Genomic DNA, 8,487 nt, shown 5'->3' on the forward strand with positions numbered 1-8,487 from the left:
TCTGCTACACATACCATAGCGGGGATTTAATGAATGTATCCAAATAGATGTGTTCTAAATAAAGAGGCGAATCTGTGGCACGATCTTGAAGATGGAACTGAAACCGTAAAGATTTAAAAGGTTGTTTAAAAATACATTTATAAATTTGAGAAACTATACTAGGTTTGGCTTTCACTAGAGGAAATACAACTGAATTGAATACGATTGAATTAAAGTTATGTGCAGTTATTAAGTTTATTACTATATACTGCTAATATATTGGTATAATTACTATCATATATAAATATATATTATGTTATATTATATACTATATATACTGTACTATTTGTATATACTGTCTAACAATAACATTACCATCATATCATCAGTACTATTACCATCATCTTGCCACTGCACCTTATCTACCTATTTATCTTGTGTTTCTGTTTTTATTCTTTCTACCTAAATATTTTTTATTTGATTCTATTGTATTGTATTTTATTGTATTCAAATATACCGGCTGCTATGACAACTTAATTTCCCTTCGGGGATGAATAAAGTAATCTATCTATCTAAGTTTGGATGAAGTTCTGTCTGCCTGTCTTTATATATATTTCCGTTTTTCTATCTGGGCTAAATTCTTATTTTGTTTAGGTCAGCATTTATGACACGTGTGTAAACTCTGCGTGTTCGGAGGGGGTGTGAGGTTTTACTGTTATTTACTTGTTTTGAAGTCTGCTGACATGACAAACTGAGCAGTGTCAGAGCAGGGCTGCTCCTATTTTTGACAGCACGATTGATCTTTTTCCAAGTTGTTGTTGTTGGGAACAGTGGTGGGAGGAGGAGGAGGAGACGGAGGAGGAGGAAGAGGAGGAGAGAGGAGGAGGAGGAGGTGGGCTGCTCATGGAAAAATTCTGGGATTCAGGGATTCCTTGTTTACATCCTCCCGGAGTACGCCGCGGGGGCGGGGTTTGACTCCGCCCTCATTCTTTCGACCTGACGTCATTGTCGCTCGGTTGTTTTTTATGAATGAAAGAATCCAACCTCAGTGAGCAGCGGAGTAATTCCGGGAAAAGGCGGACTGACATTTTGTCGCCAGAGTAGCTTCGACACGGCAGGTAAACCCTCGTTCCTTTCATTTAAACACCGACGTTACGCAGGCGTGTAGCCGGAGTTCGTGTGTCCCCGCGGGGTAGTGGAGCTCCGCTGTCCGCCGGGGACTCGCAGACCAACCAAGGACGACCGAGCAGGCAGCTGTCTGCTCTAATCTCCTTTAGCTCGCTAGGAACCGCTGATGCTAGCTGCTAACACCACTAGCATGTTTCGCATGATGCGGCTAATCTGGCTCCACTCCTCGCGTTTAACCCTCAGCATTAGCAGCCCTTTGACAGGCACATGCTCTCTGTACTTCCTTATCCAACCGGGCGCCTCAAAGCTATTTAAAAGGATTATTTAAAGTCCTGCTAAAATGGATGTCGTGGGAGACTCGTGATGGCTGTTTACTACAGCAGCAGCGGCGCCTTCAGCCCGAGCTGCCCGGCTCCTCTCCCTATAAGGACAAGGCTGGCTGGTGGATGTAGTTAGATGGTCCAACACACTTTCCACGAGTAGCATGGGGGCTGGTTGTGGTCCGCTCCTTTGATCGGATCCAGATCGGACATGTGTTTGACTTCATAAACCTGGTTTTGTTGTAGCCACTAGAGCCGCGTTCACTTGTTGCGTTCCGCTTTGATCGCGTTTCTTAATCCACACAATGTGCCGTAAAGTGTGACTTAAAGAGGTTAAGATGGTATATGTCGCCTTTATGTAAACATAGACAAGTGGTCACGGCTGTTTCCAGTCCTTTTTTGTGTGTGTGTATGTGTGTTGGGGGTGGGGGGGGCTGACTGTGTCGGTCTTAGCGGAGCTGAGTGAGCGGTTTATTGCTGAATCACCCTGACTTCACGAAACGGCCGTGGCGTGGGTTCGAGTCCACCGCCGGGCTCTGGTCGGTCCGACCACCACCAGGTTCCTGCAAATCCTCCAGGTCCCACGCGTTCCGGGAAATGTGTTGTTTTTGTCAGCGAACTGCAGACCATTATGACCAGTGTCTTATTCGCCTTAGGTGGATCATCCCATCGCATACAGTGCTCAACAGCAGTGTTATGATTTGACTTTACTTATAATGGATTTTTTTTCTAAATATGAAAACAGTCTCTATTTTCAGTCTTCATGAAATCGTTTTTTGTTGTTTTACTACAAATCCTTGGTGTATATGAAGACTTGAACAGCCAAAGAAATGCTGAGCTTCATTAACTCACTTGAAATAGTGGTGTTATGTGTGCGCTTTCCTAATGTTGATGTGTGTGTTTACCTAATATTAAGTCCATAGCTTTCCCTAATTGTCCTTAAAAGACAAGTTTAAGATTTTGAGGAGGACATTTAAATCTTTTACAAGTCCAAAGACAACTGTGCTCTTTCAAAACTGTGACTTGTTTATACATTTTTTTTACAGAAGACAATTTGACAATTCACTGTAGGAAATAAATCATTATTGTCAATAATGACAATTTATTGAAAGGATGTTATGTATCTTTTGTTACAATGCTAAAGAAGCATTGTTCAATCATTAGTAATATAGTCATTGCACTAACAAAGCAAAACATTGTACTAAAGTATTGGAACATTATTACATTGTCAGAACTGTAATAGTGGCATTTACCCTACTACTATATAACAGCTGAACTTAAATAAGGTCTTGGAAACTATTATAATTTATTTTATACTTTTTTATTTAATCTTCAAAGTTGCGTCATTAAAGAGAAGAAGAAAAAAAACATGTACAGGAATTGCAGGCCTTGTGTGACGTCGCAGCTAATTTTTACTCTCGGAGTTCAGCCGGGGTTCAAGGGGGTTTGTATTCTTAACTGACCTTGAACCCCCCCCCCCCACCCCTCATTAAACAAAACTCAACTAAATCTGACTTAACTCACATGACTCCCGTTTGGTTCCTCCCCCATTCACGTCTACCAGGGAGTGTGTTTTTCTCTGGGAGTGCTGGAGTCAGCAGAACAATCTGAGTGTTGTCTTTTACGTTCACTGGTAATGTAGGTTACTGTGGCCACACACACTTTGATTTGACAGCCATAAACAAAAGGGTCATTGAGGAGGACTTTCTCTTTAGCAAGTCAACTCAGGTGACAATAGAGGAAATGGATGTCACATGGGAATATCCAATTTAAGTACAAATGAATCCTAACCTCGATCCTCTTTAAATGTGTTAAACTTTAATATATCGCAATGAAAAGCAGACAAGTTCTAACATCACAACAACAACAGATTTTCCCACGAGTTTCTTTAAAAACAAACAACACGTCCCGTTCTTTACAATGTTATTGTTGAAAGATTTAACAGGAGTTACGAGGCCAAAACGAGATGTCAATGATCACAAATATGCTCTGGAAGCTGCAAATGACTGTAATCATGAGGCGGTGAAATTTAGCTGCAGCATTACCTCGTCTAGATCGGCCTGTTCCTCAAAGAAAAATGATAGTGTGAAGAGTTGGCTCACTAAGCGGCCAAAAGCTCAACAGTAACCACAGGGCTGTATTTTGACTCTCTACGTATATGTGGTATCTCAAGTTTTGTTCTTACTCTCCTACAGTCTCTGTAGACGAGCGACACTGTGACAAAACAAAAGCCCACCCACTCTAAATATTGCGAAAGCAAACACAGTAACCTTAATGAAAACCCCAGTGAGGAAAACACCCTGGGGCTTCATAAAGTCAGGGTTGAACTGGTTGGTCTCGATTGAATATTAACGGGAAGCGATATTTTAGCCATTCAGCTAAAACCACCTCAGACTGAAGTGCCGAGTCATTTCTATCAACACCGTAGTGACCCGAGCTCCACAGCTGAGGGGGAAGAAAAAAGAAAAACAGATCTAGTTGGCCCGGGCAGAGGTTGGACTTTAATCCCACATAACAACATTTGTGAGCTGACCTTAAGAGGAGTGCAGGAAGTCCCAGTGTGGCGTGTGCTAACTGCTCAATGAGAAAGATATTTCCTAATAGAGTAGTGTTAAGGCGGAACCGACTCAAACAGACACTGTTACTGCTGCTGGCTGGAAGAAGAATCCTCCAGGTCCACCTTTAAATGCTCTTGTTGATTTGTCTCCTGTATGTTTAATACGTCTGATTTAGTCTCACTTCAGGTTTAGTAAATATGGTGATTTGACACGTTTAACACGCTGAGCACAGTCGATTTCCTACAAAAATAGTTGCCTGCGCTTGTTTGGACTTTTCCCACAATGAAAGCTTTGAACCGTTGGTGCTGTGTTGACAAGAGGAAGTGTAAAGGGAATTGGTTAGGGCACCTGCTTTGTGCAACCGAGGGACCGACTCATGGTAACTTCCTCCTCGGCATTTCGACCAACAGAAAAACGGCATGTCGCTTACAAAACCTCCTCTTTTCTTTCATATCGAGCCGCAGAGTTTAATGAGAGAGCGCGTTTGGAGAAGCATGACCGATTTGTGGGTTCTCCTTTTCTTTATCGTGCATGACTGGCTGTCTTGTGAGCGGATGGTAAATGTCAGGCCCGATACGGACCAAAGCAGCATGATGTCCTGAGTCACATGGGGTAACATACCTTTTTTTTTGTGTCTATGTGTGTGTGTCCTGTTTCTGTGCTTCCAGAGTGTCTGTATCTGTGTTGACTGGTGCTTGGGGGGTAAAAGCTGAAGACATTTGGATCATGACGACAGAAAGAAACAGCAAAGCCCTGAAGGTAACACACAGCCAGAAATAATACTCTCTTTTATTATTTTGAGGAGAATGAGTCATGTTTATAGCCTTGGGCTATTTTTACGAGAGGGAAAATGGCAATGTTGGAAAGAGGTTTGACTCTCCTCCCAGTTCAGTTGCTCTTTAATGTCACTTGTTGATGTCTTTTACTCCTCCATCCCTTTTTCCTCAACACTTCATCCAACTGCATCGTCTCTCTTCTTCTGTCCTCCATCTCTTCCCCTTTAGGTGAAGCAGGAATGTGGCGAGAACGTGCCCGTCCTCTCAGACAGTGAGCTCATGTCCCTCACGGTACGGGAGCTGAACCTCCACCTGCGCGGCATGTCCCGCGAGGAGATCCAGAAGCTGAAGCAGCGGCGGCGCACCTTAAAGAACCGGGGGTACGCCGCCAGCTGCCGGGTCAAACGGGTTTCCCAGCGCGAGGCCCTGGAGCAGCAGAAAGGTGAGCTCCAGAGGGAGGTGGATCGACTCGGCGCCGAGAACGCCGGGATGAGGAAAGAGCTGGAGGGCCTCGGCGCGCGCCTGGCCGCTCTCCAGAGATTCGCCAGGGGTCTGGAGGCCGGGGGGGGCAACCTGCTGGCCACGGCGCCGCGTCTCAACACCGCCTCCGTCATCACCATCGTCAAGAGTCCACCACAGCCTCAGCCACAGAGAGAACACGAGCCGTCCTAGAAGGAGCTGCCGGACACAGACTTGGGGAGGGATGCACAACCTGCAATGCAAACACACACTCATACACACACACCCGCAAGCATACATGTACTATACACGTGCTAAAGAATAGGAAGACAAATAGGAAAATTAGCAGGAATATACTAAATCCTTGTGTGCGTCGAGCCCCGGTCACATTACGACGGGCGCCATTCAGTCGAGTGTGACACGGCGCCGACAGTGCGGCGGGTGACATCACCACAAACGACAACAGCTACGTTTAATTTTTCTAAAGCAACAGCTGAGAATTCATCCAGGACAAGTGGAGGTGTCCTCTACTTCATGCTATTTTTTTATAATGCTATAGCTTAGCCGACTGAAATTTACTCAAGTAGGTTTGTTGAGAAATCCGAGAGCTCAGTTATGTTCAAGAACAACGCAGCGTGTGTATTGTGAGCGAGGCGTTGAAACACAGACGTGTGCAGAATCCTCACAACTCGAAAAACCGTCGACTGACTAAACTCACTGGACTGAAGCCGGAACACAACCCAAACAAGAGTTACTGTACATCTCCCACCACTCAACCGATCCAGCCTGTGACGCCAGTGCTCTCTGAACGACCAGCTTCAGCCTCTCCCCCCGTTTTCAGTTTATGGCACCTGACCAACAAGCAAAAAAAAAAACGCCAGGGTGGAGCTGACGTATGCCATGCGCTGCTTCCTCTAGCTTGACAAACGTCTGCATTCCTGGTACAGTTGTAGTCTGAAGCCAGCTAGTGTTTCCTCATAAGCAGTCCAGGGTCGTGTGTTTCTGTTAGCATGTAAGAGAATGTTTCACAGTAGGAATCACTTCGTCATTTACGCAGAGTTTCTCAACTTCAGCGTCACTTGATATCCAGGCAGGGGCCACGGGGGGATTCCCCAGACTCCACACTCGCATTCTGACATTTCCTTCATTCTTTCAAAAAAAATATATAACTAAAACACAGCAGTAGGCCACCTCACAGCTCCCTTAGCGATGAGGCCACGAGGATTTTGGAATCAAATAGTTTTTAACACACTCCAGAAAACAGGTTGAGAACCGCTGTGTTCATGAATTCAAAACGGTTCATTACGTGAAATGTCTTTAGTTTTGGGTTTTTCAGTCTCCCTTCCTGGTCTGGCCCCTTGGTTTAAGGAGAAAGTTTCGTACTACCTGTGTACACATTTCCCACATTACTGCAGTGCCTTCAGTGTATGTCGGAGTTCTAATAATCGAAACCTAAGAGAGAGAAGGTTGAAAAACAGACTGTAATCGCTCCTTCTTACCTGCTCATGATCACGCATCTCCTTTTTTTTTCTTTACAATTCCTCCTTTAAACCACCCACTACTCGTTTCACGATCCCTAATTTTGATACACTTTGCTGCGGCTTCCCTCCTTTTTCTATATCTGCTAGACTCCCAACAACAGATGTTGGTCATTTTGCCAAAAACGTGTCAAAGCGGAGTCGCATCTGGTCGGTATTACACACTCACAAACGATGCAAATCCTCTGCAAACATTCCCGGTTTTTGTGTTCTTATTTGTAATGTTTGTATGTGCCGTTGAGAGACGAAAATGTTGAGTGACATTTATCAGAGATATATTCTATATTTTATTTGTATTTAAAGGTAGATATTATTAAAAAGACAAGCTAACGAGTGCTGTGATGTTCTGTTTTCGGACGTACTTATGACTAGTCTGGGGATATTCTCATGTCTAATAATTGTGTTGTGTGGCGACGGTGATTACTTTGCGAAATGTTAATTATTAGCTCAGTAGAAGTATGCTCAAAGCCAATGGCCATATTGCTGTATGATTTATTTTTGTGTGTGTGTTTTTTGCCATGTTTGTACTGGCGTGTCATAGTGGATTCTTGGAGGGATATTATTTTTCTATGATGGTTTATATGTTATTTGTGTGAGGAAAAAATTAAGGTCACTTCTGAATGGGCCAGGGTGGGCAGAAACCCGGGGATGTCGGGATGGGAAGGCGCGATGAGAAAGATGGCGAAGGGGAGGAGACGAGAGAGGGCGGAGCTGTTGTTGGCTGATGGAGAAAGAAAGTAGACTGAAGGAAAAGGAAGGCGGTGAGAGGTGGCGTTTGATTCACTTGAAACCCTCTGTCGGTCGTCGGCCTGTTTGAGTCGAGTCGAGCTCAAACAGGCCTGGATCTCATAGAGTCTAGGCCACTGAATAGTGCTAGCAATATCATTTCTAAGCAGGCATTGCAACACATTAGACTGTGTTGACAAATAACTCCTTTAAGATATGAGGCATATATTTAGCTATATGAATATCAGTGTGGCAAAGCATTTATTCTCAATATTTTAATGTCTCACATCTGTCAACTTGTGCTGGATGTTTTGTAATACTTGCAAAACAAAAATGGTCTTTGTATTTATTACCTGTATTTTTTCTATTGTGAAAATTTAAGTACATTGTCTATTTTAAATATTAATTATAATAAATGTTGTACATATTGTACATAAAATGGTGCGTTTGTGACTGTCAGCTACCGAATGAAAGAGGGACTTTCATGATGTGTTGCACAATTTGTGACTCCTGATCAGAAGATAAAACTCAAGGTTAGAGTTTAAATAAATAGTTTTGATCGAGGATGAATTGGAGCTAAAGACTAAACGACTGACATAATAGCTTTATGACAAAGAAAAATTAATTCTTCCTATCTTTTTTTAACGAAATAAATCAGACGGTAAAGTCATTATCTCAATATTGACCATACATGTGCTGCTTGAATCTGCTGACTCAGGTACACGAGGGTTCATGTTTACTTGAGCTCGGCTGCCAAATCCCTGACGCTCTCCTGTGAGTGTCAGGGTTATTTCAGCTGTGTTGCATGGTTGTGTGTGTACGCAGCATAAATCGGGAAAGAAAACACATGTAATTCAAGGCAACAGGTCTAATCTTTTTCTTGTAATATGACCTTAGTGGTTTCTAAAACATTTCCTCTTGTTATCCAGCTCATTGTATTTTCTAGAGATCTCTGATATTTAGTTCCACAGCCTTAAAATGCTGATTCACTGGTTTACAGCAC

General features: G+C 43.3%; 1 protein-coding gene across 5 annotated transcripts; it reads left to right on the forward strand.

Moving 5' to 3' along the window:
• Nucleotides 1-985: 985 nt before the first annotated feature.
• On the forward strand, nucleotides 986-7,925 carry maff (v-maf avian musculoaponeurotic fibrosarcoma oncogene homolog F). Of its 5 annotated transcripts, none has more exons than XM_061094708.1 (3): nucleotides 986-1,097; nucleotides 4,654-4,744; nucleotides 4,990-7,925. In XM_061094708.1, exons 2-3 carry the CDS (start codon nucleotides 4,712-4,714, stop codon nucleotides 5,431-5,433), a joined length of 477 nt encoding a protein of 158 aa, XP_060950691.1. In that variant the 5' UTR covers nucleotides 986-1,097; nucleotides 4,654-4,711; the 3' UTR covers nucleotides 5,434-7,925. The 5 variants fall into 5 exon arrangements, with proteins under 5 accessions (XP_060950691.1, XP_060950695.1, XP_060950692.1 ...); XM_061094712.1 differs by lacking the exon at nucleotides 986-1,097 and adding an exon at nucleotides 2,955-4,101; XM_061094709.1 differs by lacking the exon at nucleotides 986-1,097 and adding an exon at nucleotides 4,109-4,364.
• The last annotated feature ends 562 nt before the right edge of the window (nucleotides 7,926-8,487 follow it).

This window comes from Limanda limanda, chromosome 21, assembly GCF_963576545.1.
Source record: "Limanda limanda chromosome 21, fLimLim1.1, whole genome shotgun sequence".
Classification (NCBI taxonomy): Eukaryota; Metazoa; Chordata; class Actinopteri; order Pleuronectiformes; family Pleuronectidae; genus Limanda; species Limanda limanda.

Bases quoted from the DNA above. Each gene is read 5' to 3' on its own strand.
- maff (XM_061094707.1), top strand. From the start codon at position 4,405: ATGTCGCTTACAAAACCTCCTCTTTTCTTTCATATCGAGCCGCAGAGT. The intron at 4,491-4,653 runs GTGGGTTCTCCT...CTGTGCTTCCAG, and splicing joins TGGAGAAGCATGACCGATTT to AGTGTCTGTATCTGTGTTGA. The intron at 4,745-4,989 runs GTAACACACAGC...CTTCCCCTTTAG, and splicing joins GAAACAGCAAAGCCCTGAAG to GTGAAGCAGGAATGTGGCGA.